General features: G+C 40.4%; 1 protein-coding gene and 1 non-coding gene across 2 annotated transcripts in view; both read left to right on the top strand.

Annotated features, from left to right (window-relative positions):
• The first annotated feature begins 1432 nt into the window (after positions 1–1432).
• Positions 1433–1514, top strand: TRNAS-CGA. The gene has a single exon. It is a non-coding gene; the product is annotated as a tRNA-Ser (tRNA).
• NABP2 (nucleic acid binding protein 2) overlaps positions 1472–20047 on the top strand; it is a 52324-nt gene continuing 33748 nt past the window's right edge. Inside the window, exon 1 of the mRNA XM_036759499.1 lies at positions 1472–1493. Within this exon, the coding sequence (XP_036615394.1) occupies positions 1475–1493 (19 nt within the window). The 5' untranslated portion in view covers positions 1472–1474. The remainder of the gene's footprint in view (positions 1494–20047) is intronic.

The raw sequence follows: 20047 nt of genomic DNA, 5'->3' as shown, positions 1-20047 counted from the left end.
AGGGGAGAGGGGAGGGACGGGGGAGTCAGTGAGGGGAGGGATGGGGGAGTCAGTGAGGGGAGAGGGGACGGACGGGGGCGCTCCGTGAGGGAAGTGGGGAGTGACGGGAGGTCAGTTGAGGGAAGGGAGGAGTGACCGGGGGGTCAGTGAGGGGTGAGGGGAGGGACGGGGGTCAGTGAGGGGAGAGGGGAGCGACGGGGGGGTCAGTGAGGGGAGAGGGGAGCGACTAGGGGGTTAGTGAGGGGAGAGGAGAGTGACGGGGGGGGTCAGCGAGGGGAGAGGGGAGTGATGGGGGTGTCAGTGAGGAGCGAGGGTCAGTGAGGGGAGGGGGGAGTGACGGGAGGTCAGTTGAGGGAAGGGGGGAGTGGCGGGGGGGTCAATGAGGGGAGGGACGGGGGGGTCGGTGAGGGGAGAGGGGAAAGACGGGGGGGTCAGTGAGGGGTGAGGGGACTGACGGGGGGCTCAGTGAGGGAAGGGGGGAGTGACGGGAGGTCAGTTGAGGGAAGGGGGGAGTTACGGCGGGGTCAGCGAGGGGAGAGGAGACTGAAGGGGGGTCAGCGAGGGGAAAGACGGGGGTCAGTGCGGGGAGAGGGGACTGACGGGGGGCTCAGTGAGGGAAGGGTGGAGTGACGGGGGGTTAGTGAGGGGAGAGGAGAGTGACGGGGGGTTAGGGAGGGGAGAGGAGACTGCAGTGGGGGTCAGTGAGGGGAAAGACAGGAGGGTCAGTGAGGGGAGAGGGGAGTGACGGGGGTAGTGTTCAGTGAAGGCCGGGGGAGTCACAGCGGGTGTTACCGGAGGACGGGTGGAATGACCGAGGGGATTGAGAGAGGAATGACAGGGGGAGTGAGTGAAAGAGAGAGTGACTGGGGGGGATCAGCGGAGGGCGGGGGAAGAGAGCGGCGGGGGGGGGGGTGAAGAAGAGGGGTAACTGAGGGACTGGGAGTGGGGAGAATGACAGGGAAATAAGGGGTGAGGGAAGTGACTGAGGGAGGTCATTGGGGGCAGGGAAGAGCGTCGAAGGTCACTGAGGAGTGGGAGGGGTCGAAGCTCTTCCGTGAGAAGAAAGCCGTTCTCTCTTCTCCGGGAAGCCCCCTCTCGGGTGTTCCAGCCCCTCCACACTGTCGCTCCCCATCCCCCGGGACGTTCACTCCACCAGGAGCCCTCTCGCTTCTCCCCGCCCCCGGGGCCGCCCTCTGGGACCCACTTTCCCACTGATACCGCCCCACTTCGGGCTGATCCCGGGCCCCGCCCTTTCCTGAGGGGATTCCGAGCCTTCTCTCGCAAACTTCGGTGAGGAACCCTGGGAGGGTGGGGAAGTGAAGGGGTGTCAGCACCGAGAATCAGAGGAAGAAATTTTCTTTTCAGGTTCGCAGCCCTTTCCGCGCTGCTGGCGACCCTTCCTATAAGCGCGCGGCAAACGTTGAGTCCGGGAGTCACGGTGGCCGAGTGGTTAAGGCGTTGGACTCGAAATCCAATGGGGTTTCCCCGCACAGGTTCGAATCCTGTTCGTGACGGCCGCGTTGTTTTGTTTTTTTATTTTTTACCTTCAAGAAAAAGGACGCTCTAACCTAATTCATACAGTGTTGGTTCCTCTTGGAAAAAAAAAAGGTCAAGCCCCTGGATTTTCGAGGTGTAGAGGGGAGGAGCGTGTTTTGCATAGCTCCGTTGGGAGCTGGGCGAGACGCCATCCTGCCAGTCCTTTCCTTTCTAGGTCTGCCCGCTCTTGTTTTTATTAATTTCCTGGTGAGGGGCTATAAGGGTTTGATTAGTTAGAGGTTAGATGGGATGTGAGGCACAGACATTTTTAGGAAACATGGCAGGAAAGGCTTAAAAGAGTAGCTGTGATGAGATCCAGCTATGACACCGAATTCGGGGAGTGTAATGAGAGAAAGGAGGGGGGAGAGCGAGAGGGCTTGTTGGGGTGACTCCCAGTAAGGACGCGCCAGCGGCTGGATTTCCTGGCATTTCTTAAGTGGCGTGTTTTAGTGATATAGGCCAGCTGAAAAGCAAATTTGTGTGTTTGTACTGAAAGTCCTTGTACGAGTCTGGAGTCAGACAGGCAATGAGCTTGAGGTAGGAGTTAGTGTGGCGCTGAGGAAGAGCTAGTGTTCTGGAACCAACAGGTCTCCGGTTCAAGTCTTGCCGGTGACGTTTAGTGGATCGCTGATTCCTAATGTACTCCATGAGGTTAACTCACCGTTAGCTTTGTTAGCTGTGAAGAGTACGGGAAGTTTCCCTCAGAGGAGGGGTGTAGCTGTAGTTGTACTGGATTCTCATCAGTCCGTGCATCCCTGAGTGTCGTCCTGGGTTTTTTGTGTGTGCGTTGTAATAAATTACCTGTATGTTTCACACCTGATCCACATACATACGTTGAGTATCTTTATTGTTTTTCCCTTTTTTGTGAAACCCTGGATGTGATCCTAATTTGTAATAGTCTCTAGGGTTTCAGGGTGGGGTTTTAGTGAGCTAAAGAGTTGGGGGAAAAGGGAGTCTTCTTGTTAGGGGCAGCGCCTGTCCCTCAGGATTGAACTTGGTTAAGCTGCACTCGGGGTCCAGAGCCAAGGGCTCCCTGGGTGGAGAGGGGAAGGTCACAGGACCTGGAGCCTGGTGAGTCCGACAGTGCTCTGACTTGTATGGGACCGCTTGATGTCTCCACCCAGGCTCCCCTCATTCCCTCGGCTTCCACTCAGTTAAGTTTGGGAGTTCAGGGGAACGCCACCACTGTGACAATAAAATCTACCGTCTCAGAGCTGAAGAGGTTCTTTCTTTTTCTCGAATTCCAGTTAGATTTCAGACTTTTTACCTGGAAGTCTGACTAAATGGTTGCATTTTTCCCAGGGTTTAGAATTTTGCAGTCCCTTTCAAGAATCAGCCTGGGTACGTGGCCTCTGGAGTTACACAGCAGCTAATCATCAAAGAAAACAGCAACACTTAATGGAACAAGGATGATTAAACTAGCATCATTAAACTAGTAATCATCTCAGCATGTTATTAACAATAAATACACACCAACGATCCATGGGACCCAAACTAATAAGCAAACACCAAAATTAAAGCAGAAATGACATTGGTGTGTCTGCAAATTAATAAAATGTGAAGAAAAAGAAACGTAAATAAACATACAGTAAAACAATAGTTAGGCAAATGCAACTACAGTATATACATGATACTAATACATGAGTAAATAAACACAAACAAGAAAAATAACATATGTAATACATGCTGTAAATGATGTCCATCAATTAACTTACAATGAAATTATATACAAAGTACACATTATGTGCATTAGCATTATTATCTCCTGGCTATATGTTGTATCCATTTAACCTCTTTCACCTAGTACATCATAGTTAGCCTGATCATTGGTCAGAAAGTTGTAGCTCTTCTACTGAGCTAACTGCCCCTATCCCTGGACTAGTGCCTTTGCTATGAGGGCTGCTGAGCCCTTTACAAGCCTGCTCTTCCACCTTTGGTGTCCATCTGATTCACCCAGCTCTCACTTGTAGCTCCAAAAACCTGTAGCACAAGCAGCAGACACAGCCCCATAATACCGTCTTGGTAGATGGGCTAAACCAGGTTGAGAGTAACTGGCAGACCTCAAACTTGTGATTAAGGAGATGTTTACCTGTAAGGAAGGTGGATTTTAGTGTGTGTAAGGTGGATTTTTGTTATTCTTTCTTATAGATTAGTTTCCCAGGGGCCGTGGCCATTACAATCTCTATTTCCCAGGCTCATGACTTGTAAACATCTCCGTCACGCCTGCACAGCATTATATAATGGTAAAATAAACATTTGTGCTTAAGTTGTAAATATCCACTGCGACTGTTCAGTGGATATAAACGGTGAGGTAATGTAAACTCGTGAGGCTATTGCTGGCAATATGCCTTCTTTGTGTCTTGCTCTATAAAGCAAGTGGGCACTGGTCAGTGCCAATGCACAAGCCGGAGTGCTGTGAGCTCTTTGATCAGCCCCCATCAAGGCTTGGGGGAATCTGTGTTTGCCTCAGCAGGCCCCTACTGAGGTTTGAGAGGACTTAGGGGATTTAGCTGTGCCTGTCTCCATTGACACCATCAAGATGTAGAGGTGGTTGCCCGATCTTCTCTCAGGCCCCTTAGAGAAGGGTGATTAGGGAATGCTGTAGGTGTTGGTGCTCCCATTATCAGCAACCCTCTTGTGAGAAGACTAGACTAGAATAAAGTAAGATTATTAACCCCTCCAAAGCTGTCTTCTGGTCCTTCCTGTCTGACCAGATCAAGAGTGAACCTGTGCTAGCAGCCCTCCTGTAAGCTAGTGTTTACCTGTCTTACACTACCCCAAGGATGAGAACACTTTCCCTGATAGAATGGGCAAATGGGAACAATTTGTTCCAACAATCATGAAGGCAACTGAAGCAGGCACTGTGGAGTGCCAAGATCATCCACTGTATCCCATGCCATTGCCATTCATCTTGACTTCTGTCCTGCCTCTGGATTTCTAATAAGTGTGGAAGAGAGAGGTTGATGACTTTGCACAATTCTGCCTCATCCTTGATGTCATTGGTCTTCTTCAAAATGGAGGATGAACAACTTCTGCCTCTATCCCTGGGCTATGTCGATTGTGTAGTTGAAGCATGCATCCTCATCATGACTATAGTCCTGTTTTCCTAAACCTGAACTTCTAGAGGGTCCAGGTTGGCTACATGGGTTACTACATTCTGTCAGGGCATGTAGAAACCGGAGCAGTGTCTGCATCTAGAGTGCTAGATAGGAAAGCTATTGCCTCTGAGTTTAAACCTTTTCTATCATTTGAACTGGATTTTAAGAGTATAGTTCACAGAATATTCTTTACTTGAAATTAGTTTCTGGATCACTGAGTCAGACCTTTGTGACTAGAAGGTTATCTTTTTCACATGGCATCCACTGAAATGAATGTCCATCACTTTTTTGTCTGCTTTTTCGGGGAATCCAACTCACCTATTGGCAATAAGTGGTTACAGTGGATTGCTTTTACAGGATCATTGACAGTCTCTGGGATCATTTTGTTCACAAATCAATATGACTTGTCTCTCTACTCCTAGGTATAAGGTAACTTTCTATCAAATTGCTAACTTGTGTATCCCATGAACATCATGACTTCTCAGCAGAACATTATCTTCTAGTTGAAGGTCTAGACAATTCAATCATCATAGTATCATTCATTTCAGTGTTCTTTTGGGCTGAAGTTGTGGCTAGGTAGTAAGCTTTCTCTAACTTCTCTTGAAGCCAAGACATATACTGATTGTGTTTGCTTTCCTTCTGTCCTCTGAGACTCTACAGTCAGTAGGTAGGTGTGGTTCAGGCCCAAATGTGAGCAGGTAGGGTATAAAGTCATTGATTAGCATAGGAAAGCCACATATTGATTCTGCTGAGACTTTTGTCACAGTGTCCCTAATATGTGCTTTAAAATTTTTCATTAATTCTGAACTTAATTAAGCACACACAAAATTGAGTATGTATATATACACAGAAGAACACAAAAAGAGAATTACACAAGGCATTACTGGGTTGGTCATTGTTTTTTATCAAAGATTGTAAGTCTATCAAAGTTGTTTTTCTTTATAATACTGTCATGTAAATTGGTTCTGCTCACTTTATTTAGTATAAGTTCTTACTTCTCAGAATTCTCTTAAGCTGTCTCTTTTGTCATTTCTTATGGTACAATAATTCTCCATTATAATCACACAGCACAGTTTGTTCAGCCAGAAACCAAATGAGTTTCCAGTTTTGTTTGTTTTTTTCCTACTTTTAATCTTCCCTTTAGGATCAGTAAATTTCCTTATCGAGTTTAATGTATTTCTGCACCAAATTCTGTGTGTGTTTTGCCTATTTCAGACAAATGAGGTTCGTTTGATGCCAACTCTTCCTTATTGCTTACTCCTTGTTTGTATACTCATCTTCTTATGCCCCCTCTCTTTATGAGAAAGAACAAGTTCTACTCCCTTCTCACTCATTTCTATACTAATATGTGTCACCCTTTATTTTCCCTTTTCCTTCCCTTCTTAAAACTGAGGGAATTGTAGAAATTGAGTGAACCACATTGCCTCCATCTTGTGACTCAATTCCGGATCTGGATTCCTTTCTATTCAATTATGGGTCTAGTCTGATTTCTATTTTGTGAGAAAACTTCATTCAATTAATGCATTGTTTGAATCTACTCCTAAATGGCTGAAAAGTTGGACCACTTCCACCTGCTGCTTAGAGACATTTAACTAAGGATCTAGGTTATGCTGACCAGAAATCCAGTCAAAACCAAAGATCGAGGCAAGGAATTTTCTCACAATTATACATCTTAAGCAACTGATATGTCTTATCTAAAAACTGGCCCTGTACTTGTCAATCAGTTATTGTTTCAGTATTCCTTTGATTGAATATGAACACTTGGGGGTAGTGGGACAGCTTTTTTTTTTTTTTCTGATTTTGGGGATTTGCACTTATTCGCTTTCTCCTTCCCAGCTGGAAAAGTCTCTAATCTTTACTCCAATTAGAAATCAGATTACTTAATCTTGTATTCTGGTTTTTACCTTGTTAATTGTTTTCTTTTAATTAATTGGTCTTACTTGGTTGTTTTTAACGAATAAAAATCTTTCTCCCCTACTATTCAGGGTCCAGTGCCAAAGCTGAGGAAGCCTGGTCCTGATTCATTGTGCAACTGACATGCGTTATTTAATAAATTGATAGGCTCAGAAGTTCAAACCTTTTTTTCTTCATTTCAGATCAAACCTGCCACAAAACCCTAAGAACATGACTAACCTACTGTTTTCTTTCCTTATTTAATCCCCTTAATACCTTTTGAAGACATTAAGACTCTAAAGAGACACTTCTCTTTCTTCTCCTCCTTATAGACTGTTAGTACTATATCAGCATACAATCCCTGTTGCTCACTTAAATTTCCCTTTCTAGGTTTCTCTGGATTCTTGTATTTGTATTTCATTTTTCCCACTCAGTTCTGGCCTTTTCATATGAAATACTTTAACATCCTCTATTTCATTTAAAAGTCCATTTTGCTCTTGAAGTATTACAACTTTGCAGGGTAAGCTTTCTTGGTTGTAAAAACATGTCCTCTGCCTTTTGGAATATTATATTCCAAATTCTTTTTTATGGTGGAATGTTCCAGGTCCTGTATGATCCTGATTGTGGTTCCTTGGAACTTGAACTCCTTCTTTCTGTGTATTTGTAGGATTTTTATTTTTGATGTGGAAGCTCTAGATTTTGGCTATGATATTCCTTGAACTTTTCCATTTGAGTTTTCTTGTTGTTGTAGTTTTGTTTTATGAGGTGATTGGTGGATTCTTCTTACTATTATAAAACTGGGCAGTTTTTACTTATGATTTCTTGAAATATAGTCACTAGGCTTTCCCAACTCAAAATTATGGATTTCATGGAGTCCAGTGGTTTCTAAATTATCTCTCCTTCACATGTTTTCCAACTCATTTTTTATATCTGATATTTCACATTTTCTTCTATTTTTTCAAACTTTTGATTTTGTCCTAACATTTCTTGTTATCTCTTGGAGTCATTGAGTTGTCTTTGGTCCATTCTAGTTCTAATTTTCAGGGAGTTCTTTGGGTAAGGTTCATTACTTTCTCTTTGAAACAATTTATTCTCCTTCAAATTCTTTCCTCCAGAGCTTTTATTTCATATTTTCTCTCACTTAGTTTCTTGTAGATATCCTTGTTCGTAGTTACAAATCACTTTCCAGAAATTATAAACTTTGTAGGGACTGAGGAAAACAGGCACATCAATGCACTATTGGTAGAACTGTGAAATGATACAGCTATTCTGGAAAGCAATTTTGAACCAAGTCAAAGAAAAGTTATTAAACTGTGCATACTCTTTGATCATCCAGCAATACCACTACTAGTCCTGTATCTTTTTTTTTTTTATTTTGCTTTTTGGCAGGGCATTTGGGGTTAAGTGACTTGCCCAAGGTCACACAGCTAGTACATGTGTCAAGTGTCTGCAACCGGATTTGAACTCAGGTCCTCCTGACTCCAGGGCCGGTGCTCTATTCACTGCACCACCTAGCTGCCCCTAGTCCTGTATCTTGAAGAGATTTTTTTTTAAAGAGGTAAAGAACCCATATGTACAAAAAATAGAGCAGTTCTTTTAGTGGTAGCAAAGAAATGGAAACTAAGAGGATACCCATCAGTTGGAGAAAATGACAGAACAAATTATGGTATATGAATGTAATGGAATACTATTATGTTATACTATCAAAATGAAATATTTGTAAAATGCTTAGCACAATGTCTTGTACATAGTAGGCACTTTAAAATGCTTGTTTCCTTCCTTTAAAAAAAAAGATGAAGATGATGGTTTTTAGTGAAACTTAAGAAGACTTTTGTGAACACGAAGTGAGCAAAACCAGAATAATTGATACTATAAAACAAGAAATTCTAAAAAGTTGTAAGGATTTTGATCAATGTAATGATCAAGAAGGATTCCAGAAGACCTATGATAAAACACATCACCTGTCTCCTGACAGAGGTAATGGGATCAGGATACAGATTGAGACATATATTTTTCAGAAGCGGTCAATGAAGGAATTTGTTTTGCTTGACTGTCTGTATTTGTTACAAGGCTTTGTTTTTGATTTGTTTTCCCTCCCAATGGGAGTGGGGAGGAGGAGAAAGAGAGAAAATAGAGTTTTGTTAACTGAAAAAAAAAAGTATTTCTTAATCCAAATTGCATTCCAGAATGGCTAGACCAGTTCGCAGCATCACCAACACTGAATCAACGTATCTATTTTCTTGTAGCCCCTCCAAGATTTGTCATTTTGGCCAGCTTTGTTGATCTAATAGTTGAGAGAGAGGATCTCAGAGGCCATCACATACCAGGAAGTGAGTAACATGTTTCATCACGAATCTTCTAGACTCATATTTGGTCATTGCAGTAACCAGAATTCCCAAGTCTGTCAGAGTTTGTCTGTGTCTAATATTGTTGTCATTGTATAAATTGTTCTCTTACTTCACTCTACTTCAGTTCATAGAAGTCTTCCCAGATTTCTCTGCAAACACCACCTTCATCATTTCTTACAACACAATACTATTCCATCACATTTGTATACCATAATTTGTTCAGCCATTCCCCAATAAATAGACATCCCCTCATCTTTTAAATCTTTGCCACTGCAAAAAATAGGTACCGTAAATATTTTTTTGGTTACTCTCTACAATATATTGCTTAAGATTAATCCTCCATACATCCCCTTCTCCCCTCTACCCTCATCCCCCTGTTTCCCTGTTGTATGAAACATATTTCTGTAGCTAACTCTGTGTGTGTGTATGTCCTTTGACCAGCTGAGATGGGAGTGAGGTTCAAGGGTCACCAGCTCCCCTTCCTCCTTCTTCCTCATTTGTATACGTTACTTGGACTTCTGGGCATGCACAGTTCTAAGATGGAGCCCAGTGAGTCCCCTACCACTTGGGGGGGTAGTCTTTGATTAGCTGCCTTCAACTTTAAAGAGGCAAAACCGAGCCTCTCTCCCTTTACCACTGGCTGTGCTCCTTTCTATCATGCCCATGAACTAAACCAATGCAAGCTGAAGGATTTCCTTCCCTACTTCCTTTCTTTTACCTTGACTCTGAGAAATGGGCCTGGGATGTATGGGGTGTTCCTAAAGTCTGGACACATAGGCAAAAATGCATATTTTCAAGAAATGAAATGAATGAAATTTTCAACATTTTATTTAATAGGAATATTAACAAATAACATCTTCAATATTATTTCCATCATTTGTGATACAATGGTTGATGCTCTTTGCAAGATTCACGTGAACTCGATTCAATAACTCCACACTGCTGTCAATTTCAGCACATTCACTCTTTATGCATTCAATCAAGTGTGTTGCATCTGTGATTTTCGTTGAGTACACCTTCTCCTGTAGCATACCCCAGAAAAAGAAGTCAAGGGGGCTAAGGTCTGTTAATACTTCATTTCTTGAAAAATATGCATTTTTTCCCCCTATGTGTCCAGAGTTTAGGGACACCCTGTAGTTTGTCCTCAGTTTCAGGTGCTGGAGGAGATTTCCACCAGACGGGGGAGTTTAAGCCATACTAACATTGGAGCAGGATTACAGGAAGTGTGGTGCAGCTACAAATCAGGGAAACCCTGAGGAACCTGGGAGCCTGGGACTCAACTTCGAGGGGGTGGTTTTGGACTTGGAGCTGCGGTTATGTTATATGAGAACCAGACTAAACTTTGAACCTAGTCCCCTTCCCCTCCCCAGAGACTGAGGTGGTGCAGCGGAATGGAATATTATGCCTTCTGCATGTAGGAGGAGTATATTGGCATATTTGTGATTATGCCTTCTGACCCTGCACATGTAACACAGACCACTGCAACCTTCACGGCCTAGAAGACCAAGTATGTTACATTTCACTCTTCTCCCACTCCCACACCCCTCACACCTCAGTCTTTGGGGAGGGGAAGGGGGATTAGGCTCTTTGCCTGCATCCTCCACCCCAGGCACAAGTGTCCCCCTGCAGTCTGCACTCATCCTTTCTGGGGTGTGAGCAATGGTTGGCACCTGTTTCTGCTCCTTGCATAAGGTTAAGCCCCTCTCTGTGCCAGATCTTGGACCTGGTTCATTCAATCTCTCTGCTCTAGAAAGCTCCATGAGGTGTACTTCCAGCTAGACCTCATCCCCAGTGTCCACAGACCTCTCTGTGTCCCTGTGCTGACCTAGGCTGGAAAAAAATGACTGAGTTATTCTTTTTCCTCTGATTTCCCAATCCCAGTTCAATCTGGTATATTTTCTAAATTTTTAGGAAATAGCGATGAGGGAAGGCTGGGCTATATTGCTTCCTCCTACACCATCTTGGCTGGTTTCTCCTCCTAATTTTAACCAGATTAATTTTGTTGGTGCACAATCTTTTCAATTTCACATAATCAAAAAATGTCCATTTTATCTTCTGTGATCCTATCACTTATTCAGTCATGAACTAAATTTTTCTTCTCTCCAAAGATATGAAAGAAAACTTCTTCCTTGCTCTCCTGATTCACTTGTGATATACAATCTCATATCCATTTGAGAGTTTCATTTGGCATACAGGGTAAGATGTTGGCTAATATCTAATTTTTGCTCAACTTTTCAGGTTTTTCAACAATTTTGTCAAATAGTCCTTACCCCAATACTTGGGATCTTTGGGTTTAGCAGATATTTTACTCATGTGTTCATTTGCTTCTGTACCTACTCTCTTTTACTGAGCAACCTAACCTTTTTTTGTGGTGATTGTTATATTTGAGTTCCAAGCTGTTTCCCTCTCTCTCTCCCAATCCTGCACTAGTGTTTTAACAACCCAGCTAGCAGCTTCTGTGGGGGCGTAAGATGCACCCAGGATGCTGCCGGGACCCAGGACGCTGCCGGGACACCGGAAAAGCACAGGTTCTTTTTATCTGCTTAAACAAGGAAAGCACGGTGAAGGGGTTGACCAGCTTACTTTAATCCAGCATTCAGTTAGCATACAGACAACAATCATTTAGTTCAGGGAAAAATGCTAGCATTCAGTTAGCATTCAGTTAGTTCAGGGGAGCATACAGACAAGCATCAAGAGACAGACCAAATACAGATTCATTGACTTACTTCAGGGGAAAAAACCAGCACCCTGAGGTTCAAAACATTCATTTAGTTCGGGGGAAAACAAACCAGCACCCCGAACCTCAAAACCAAAACACAAACAAATTACAAATATCAACAGACAGACCCAATACAATTCATAGTTACCAACATCTGGGCTCAGCCCGAGAGCAAGGGCTGGCCCAGAGTCACGCTTGCTTGCCGCTGCTTCCCGCACCAACCAGAAGAGGAAAGAGAGAGCTTCAAGCTGTCCTCTCCCCTCTTATAGAGTTTTTGACATCATCAAGCACCGCCTGAATGACCAGGGCTGATTGGTTCTTGACTTGGCCCCTCCCCCTAGCGTAGACGTTAACACCTCCCCTCAGCCAGCCCCATGACTTATCACACAGGAAGTTTTCTGCTTCCTGACATGCTCTCTGGGCTTCCTGCCCCAGAAGAGCAAGCCACAGCATCCAGAGGCTCAATGAGGTAAGCTGAGTCATTCAAAGAAAACAAAGGCCATTCTGGTTACAACTAGACAAGGCCACATTTGACACAGATATACATGTGAAACTATACAATACATAGTTCCATGTATCAGTTCTCTGGTAGTAGATAGTATCTTCCTTCATGGGTCTTTTGTACGTTACTATAACTCAGAATAGCTTAGTCATTCACATTTATTCTTCCTTCATACAATATTGCTGTTAGTGTATACAATATCCTCTTGGTTCTGCTCATTTCAGTCTTCATTGTTCCATGCAAGTCTTTCCATGTTTTCCTAAAATCCACTTGCTCATCCTTTTTTACAGCGTAGTAGTATTACATCACAGTCATATACCACAACTTACTCATTCCCAGTGGATGAGCATCTTCTCAATTTCTAATTCCTTTCCACCACAAAGAGAGCTGCTATAAATATTTTAGAACATATAATTTCTTTTCCTTTTTCTCACATCAACCCATTTTTTTAACCAGAATAAAATATTTTAATAATTATTGCTTTGTAATACAGATCTGGTACTAATGGATTCCCTTCCTTCCCACTTTTTTTTTCATTATTACCTTGAGTTTCTTGACCTCTTGTTTTGCCATATAAATTTTTTTTCTAGCCTATAAAATAATTCTTGGTAGTTTGGTACTATATAAGTAAGTTAATTTATCAAATAAGTAAAATTATTATTATTATATTGGCCTTACCTGATTGCTTTCTCTGATTATTTAGGTATGTATATTTCTACAAAGTGTTTTATAGTTGGATTCATATAGTTCTGGGGTTCTGGGTGTAGTTTGGTAGATATGCTCCCAAATATTTTATACTTTCTGTCATTACTTTTTTAAAAAGTCAATTTGATATTTTCAATTATGAATTTTTTCCCTTCTACCTCCCATCTCTCATTGAGAAGGCAAGAAAAATAGAACCCATTACAAATACATGTATGTATATATATGTATATACACACACACATACATATCTATATCTGTTCATACAAAACAAATTCCCACATTATCTATGTAAAGAAAGAAAGAAAGGGAGGGAGAAAGGGGAGAAAACAAGGGAGAAGAATATCAGCTCTCAATGTGGACGTGTATAGCATTTTTCATAATGAATCCTTTGAAATTGTAGTTGGTCGTTGTTAATTGTGTTAATCAGAGTTCTCAAGTCTTTCAAAGTTGATTATCTTTACAATATTACTGTTATTATATAAACTGTTTTCCTGGTTCTGCTCACTTTTCTTTGCATCAGTTCATACAAGTTGTTCTGAAAGCATCCCCTTATCATTTCTTATAGCACAATAGTATTCCATCATATTTATATACCATTATTTATATACTATTATTCAGCATTCTTTGCTGCCACAGATAGGGATCCTCTTCCTCTTTCTTTCATCTTTTTGAGGTATAGATCTAGAAGCAATATTGCTAGGAATGGGGAAATATTTCCAAATTGTTTTCCAGAATGATGGGACTAGTTCACAATTCCATCAATAATTTTTCCTCAGCCCCACCAATATTCATCATTTTCCTTTTTTTTTTGGTCATCTTAGTCAGTCTGATGGGTGTGAGGTGATACCCCAGAGTTGTTTTAATTTGTAGATTATTAGTGATTTAGAGCATTTTTTTTCATATGGCTATTGAAAGCTTGAATTTCTTCCTCTGAAAATTGCCTATTCAGATCCTTTGACCATTTAGGAACTGGGGAATAGTTCTTATTCTTGTGAATTTGGCTCAGTGCCCTATATAGCTTAGAAATGAAATCTTTATTAGAAAAACGTGCTGCAAATATTTCCCACCCCCCCTCCAGTTTCCTGCTTTTCTTTTGACTTCAGCTGCATTGGTTTTGTTTGTGTAAAAACTTTAATTTTATGTAATCAAAAGTATTCTCTTCACTTATTGTGAACCTCCCTGTATCTTGTTTGGTTATAAATTCTTGCCCTGTCCATAGAACAAACAGGTAATTTCTTCCATGCTCCACTAATTTACTTATGATGTTATTTTTGATGTCTAAATCACATCTCTGTTTTGAGGTTATCTTAGTATATGATATAAGATATTCGTCTACATCTAGCTTTTGCCAGACTTCTTTCCAATTTTCCCAACAGTTTTTGTTGAATAGAGAGTTCTTGCTCTAATCATTGAGATGTTTGAGTTTATCAAACACTAGGTTACTATGCTCATTTGCTTCTGCATGCTATGTACAAAGTAATTCTTTGGTAGTTTGATTGCTATGATACAGAATAAGTAATGAAATTTAACTTATTGTCCTTTTTGTTACATTGGCTCCACTTACCCAGGAACAAGCAGTATTTCTCCAATAATTTAATGTCATTTGTGTGTGTGTGTGTGTGTGTGTGTGTATGTGTGTGTGTGTGTGTGTATGTGTGTAGTCTGTTGGAATTGTGTTCAGTTGGTATACTCCCAAGTATTTTATACTGGCTGTAGTTATTTTGAATGGGATTTCTCAATCTCTTTTTGTTGGGTTTTGTTGGTGATATATGGAAATACTGATGATATATAGGGGTTTGTTTTATATCCTGAAACTTTGATGATATTGTTTCAATTAGTTTTTTAGTTGCTTCTAGGGTTTTCAAAGTAAACCATCATTTGTATAAAGTGAGAATTTAATTTCTTATTTGCCTATACTTATTCCTTCGATTTCTTTTTGTCATGCTGCTAGCATTTTTAGTCCCATATTGAATATGATGGTGATAATAAACATCCTTGCTATATCCCAGATCTTATTGGAGAGACTTCTAGCTTATCCCCATTGTAGACTTTTGTTCTTGGTTTTAGATACTACTACTCATCATATGAAGAAAAATTTTATTACTTCCCATGCTTTCCTAGTGTTATTTGTTGTTGTTTAAGGTTGTTGTTGTTTTTAATAGCACTGTGAAAAGCTTTTTCTGAAGTATTGGAATAATATGATTTTTAAAAATTAATAGTTTATAGTTTTCTTAATATTGAACCAGCCCTGAATTCCTGGTATAAATCCAGCTTGGACATTGTACATGACAATTGTGATACATTGCTGTAACCTCCTTGTTAATATTTTAGTTTAAAAATTTTTGCATCATAATTTGTTAGGGAAACTGGTCTAATTTTCTTCCTCTATTTTGATTCCCCCTGTCTTAAATGTCACTTATATTCATATTATAGAAGGAATTTGGCAGGATCTCATTACTTATTTTCTCGAACAGCTTAAGTTATATTGGAATTAAGTTTTCTTTACATGTTTGGTATAGTTCACTTGTAAATTCATCTGGCCCTGGGTTTTTTTTTTCCTTTGTGAGTTACAGCTGGTTCAATTTCTTTTTCTTCCATAGGGGTATGTAAGTATTCCTGTTCTGTTATTCTGGACAATCTTTATTTTTGTAAATATTCTTCTATTTAACTTAGATTGTCAGTTTTATTAGCATATTGTTTGGTGTAATAGCTACTAATAATCACTTTTATTCATTGGTGGTCAATTCACTTTTTTCATTTTTGATACTGGTAATTTTATTTTCTTTTTTAAAAAATCAAATTAGCTAATAGTTTATTTTATTTCTATTTCTCATCTTTAAAAAATAGCTTCTAATTTTACTACTTCAGTGATTTTTTTAAATTTTACTTTCAGTTTTGATCTTATTTTTTATTTCAAAGCTTCTATTTTAGTGTTTAATTAGGATGTATGTGTTAACTTGTTGAGGTTTTTTTAAAGTTGCATGTTGATCTGTTCTTTTTCTTTTATTGAGATAAATTTTCTCCTAAGTACTGCTTTGGCTGCATCCCACAAATTGTAGTTATGTCACCTCTTTGTGGCCACTATCTTTAATGAAGGTATTGTTTTTATTATTTGCTCTTTGGCCCACCTGTTCTTTAGGATTAAGTTGGTTTCCAATTAGTTTCTAATCTCTGCTTCAAAGGCCCTTTATTGAATGTAATTTTTATTGCATTATGGTCAGAAAAGGATTCCCTTAATGTCTGCCTTTCTGCATTTGTCAGATTTTTAGCCCCAATACATGGTCAATTTTTATGAAGGTGCCATACATAGCTAAGAAGTCTATCATATCTAACTTTTCAAAAATTCTATTCACATTCTTAATTTCTTGTTTATTTTGGTTAATTTTGTCTAGATTTAAGAAAGTTATATGAGGTTCTCCACTATTATAGCTGTACCTGTTCTACTTCCTTCTGTAACTCACTTTACTTTTAAGAATTTTGTGGTGCAAAATCAGCGCTCATCTCCTTCCAAGCCTCAAGCACTCCTGGCCAGACCTATTTCCCATCTGAAGACCTTTCATTTTCCTTAAGCCACACTGGTTGGAAAAATTACTGTGACTTTTTTGGCTTTTCTGATCAGAATTCAGGCTACTGCAATCTCTAGATCTTTGAGGAAGGGTGTGTTGGGGGTGGGGGAGGGAAAGAAGGAAAGGGGAAGAAGCTTCCTCCTGCCATCTTAATTCTGCTTCTGTCCTTATTTGAATGGAATTTCTAGCATTTCCTGCTGGGTTATTGACAACATAAAGGAATGATTATGGTATATATGGATTTATTTTATATCCGGCAACTTTGCTGAATCAATTTGTTATCTCTTTAGTTTTCTAAATAATCTAAGTGATAATTTTGTTTCCTCTTTATCTGTATACTTATTCCCTTGATTTCTCCCTTGTATTATTAATATGGTGAACATTTCTGTGATTATGTGAGATGGTAGAGGTGTTAATGGTTGCTTTATTTCTGATTTTGTTGGGAAGACCTCTAAATTTTCTGAATTAAATATGTTTGCTTGTTATTTTGAGTCACATCTGACTCTTCATGACCCCATGGACAATTGCACGCCAACACTGTCTAATGGTGTTTTCTTGACAAAGATTGTGCTTTGTCATTTCCTCCTCCAGTGGATTAAAGCAAACAGAAGTTAAGTGACTTGCCCAGAGTCACATAGCTATGTGTCTGAGGCCAGATTTGAACTCAGTCTTCCTGACTCCAGGCCCAGTGCTCTATCCACTGAGCCATCTAGATGCCTCTGTTTGCTTGTATGATTTACTATATTGAGGAAAGGTTCATTAATTACTATGCTTTCTACTGTCTTCAGCAAAAATGTGTTTTGGATTTGACCAAAGCCTTTTAAGCATGTAGTGATATAATCATATGGTTTTATTTATATTAACATGATTCATTATAGTGTTGGTAAGTCAGTGTAGTTCTAAGCTTAAAAAGCATTAAGGCTTTTTGAACCTCTGAAAAGTAATAAAGTCCAACCCCGCATTCCTAATATAAATCTAACTAGGTCATAGTTTGTAATCTTCCTATTGTTGTAGCCTATTCGCTAATATTTTATTTAAAATTCTTGTGTTAACATTCATCATGGATATTGATCTTTACTTTTGTTTTCTTCCTAGTTTAGGTATCATGACTATATTTGTATTATAAAGATTGGAACAGTGCCTATTTCTTATTACTGCCAACAATTCATGTAACTTTGGAATTGTTCCTTGAATGTTTAATAGAATTCTCTCGTAAAACCATCTGGTTCTTGAGGTTTTGTTGTTCAAAGAATTCTAGGCAGTTTTTATTTATAATTTCTTTTAATGCAGTATCTGGGTATTTGGGGGGAAGGTACTGGGGAGATACCTACCTGAAGGAGGGGGTCACAGTTTTCAGATAGTTGGATAATCTTTACATCTTTCTCCTTAACCTGTTTTGGAAGTCAGTTTTAAACACAAACACACACATTCCATGTCTCATTCTAATTTTCTGGGCATTCAGTTCTTAGGTAGTTTTCTACTATCTGAGACGTAAGATTTCCTTGCCATTCCTTCCTCTCTTGCTCATCCATTTTGTGCCTCCTGTTTCATTTTTTCCCAGGTATTTTTGTAGTCATAACCAGGATGGTTTTTTCCTCTGATGCTTTGGTTGCACTTGTAGGATCACTTCCTCAGGTTTACCCTCTGGGCGTTTCTCAGTCCAAGTTATTTCCTCATAGTATTTGGTATTTTTGAGGGGAGGAGTGGGGGTGGGAAGGAACAGGGTGGGGAGCCATAAGAAGATCCATGCTTGCATTGAGGACTTTTCCTTAACTTCTGAATGGCATGGGAAAGCCAAGATTAGGCTCTTCAAAGGAATGTGGTTACTTTTGATCTGGACTCTGCCTTCGGCCTGCCTCCTAGCCACAGGGCTTTAGGGAAGACACCTGTATTAGGCTCTGACTTCAGTCCCTACCACTGGACTTTCTTCACCCAGTTTCAGGGTTACACTAGCAGGTCTTTGCCTTCAGCTTTTTTTTCCTGCCAGACAGATCTGGGCCTCTCCAGTTGCCCTAAGGCTTTGTGCAGAAATTTTAACATACCCAGTCTTGTCTACTTCAGAGCTCCTACAAGATTCAAGTAGTCCTTTTGTGCACCCCCAGGCTGAGTGGAGGATTTTGTCTATAAGTGATTTTCCACATTTTCCAGTTAACGCTACATTTTAAAGTTTTACTGGGGTGTTTTGCAAGGGATCTGGGCTCTTTGGGTTCTGGTCTGCAACCTTCTTCCTACAATTCCCTCCTTCAGAGCTGAGGTTTTTAAATTCTCTTGTTTTCTAAGTCATTAAAAATACCGCAAGCTTTAATTTTTCAGCCTAATTTTTTTATCTTGGAGTTGTTTGTTCTGTGCTAGTTTTCAGAGTCCACTACTTCGGCAATGTTTCTCATGTTTTCACGAGAATTCTCTATTTCCTTTCAGCTAAGTTTCTTAGATTCATTCTTGCAGTCCTTGTATCTAATTCACCTTTTTTTTCTTCAGGGGCTCTAGTTCTAATTGTTTTACATAACTATTCTTCTGAGGTTTCCTCTTGGGAGTCTAAGTCACATTATATCATTAACGGTTTTTTCTCTCCTATTTGCCTTCAGCTTCAGTTCCTGGATGAGGATTTTGTGCCAGGCTATTGTGCCCCTTCACACTATTTTGGATGGCATAGCTAGCTTAGGTCCTGTCTCCCTGCTGCTGTCCCAGAGTAAGACACCATTGTACTAGGACACTAACTAGGCCCTACTCTTGCTGCAACCTGTGGTTTGTTCCCAGTCAGTTCTCCGGCCTAGTGGGGCCCCAATCAAAAGGTCACATTAGCCTCCATCACATTCCATGATGAAGCACCAACTGGTGAAATGTGCTGGCTTCAGGCCCTGGCCCCTCTCCTGACCAGGATATTTGTAGGCTTCAGGCAATTTCCTAGTGTGATCCTAGAATGAATAAATATATTCACTGTTTTTCTGGTTTTATTCAATCTTTGTTTCATCTGAAGCTTTATTGTTCCTGAGGTGTTTCTCCGGGGAGCTTAGCTTAGTTGGAACTTTCCCCCCATAGATTTAGCTCACTCCCCCATTATTGTCAAAGTGTGTGCGGAGGGGAACACTTTGGCTCTTTCAAACATATGCTTTAGTCTTCTTCCCAGTGCATCATACCTCTATATCCTTATGCCTCATTTACAATCGCCTTCTAACTTGATTCCCCGGTTCCAGTTTCTCCATTTCTAGGTTTGTCCCATATACTTTTTTTTAAATTATACACACACACACATATATATATACACACATTATATATATATATGGAGGGGGGCTGGCAGGGCAAGTGGGGTTAAGTGATTTGCCCAAGGTCACACAGCTAGTATGTCAAGTGTCTGAGGCCGTATTTGAACTCAGGTCCTTCTGACTCCAGGGCTGGTGTTCCACCTAGCTGTCCCCGTCTCATATGCTTCTAACAGACTGTAAAACACTTGCATCACAGAACTTCTCTGCTCAAAAAGCTACAATTTCTTATTAGTTTAAATCTACACCTGAGTTTAACGTCCAAGTTCTACTAGCAACTTTAATTTTAGGGTACATGTATCATTTGATCCTTGATCAGTAGCAAAGACTTGTGTAGTCCCCTTTGATGTTTTTTCCTTTTCTCTTACATATAGATCCTCCAAATACCAAGGGATGGGGTACCTTTTCAAGGCTTTTAAA

The sequence above is a fragment of the Trichosurus vulpecula genome, chromosome 5 (genome assembly GCF_011100635.1).
Source record: "Trichosurus vulpecula isolate mTriVul1 chromosome 5, mTriVul1.pri, whole genome shotgun sequence".
Taxonomy (NCBI): Eukaryota; Metazoa; Chordata; class Mammalia; order Diprotodontia; family Phalangeridae; genus Trichosurus; species Trichosurus vulpecula.
This window is presented reverse-complemented; position numbering and strand designations above follow the sequence as displayed.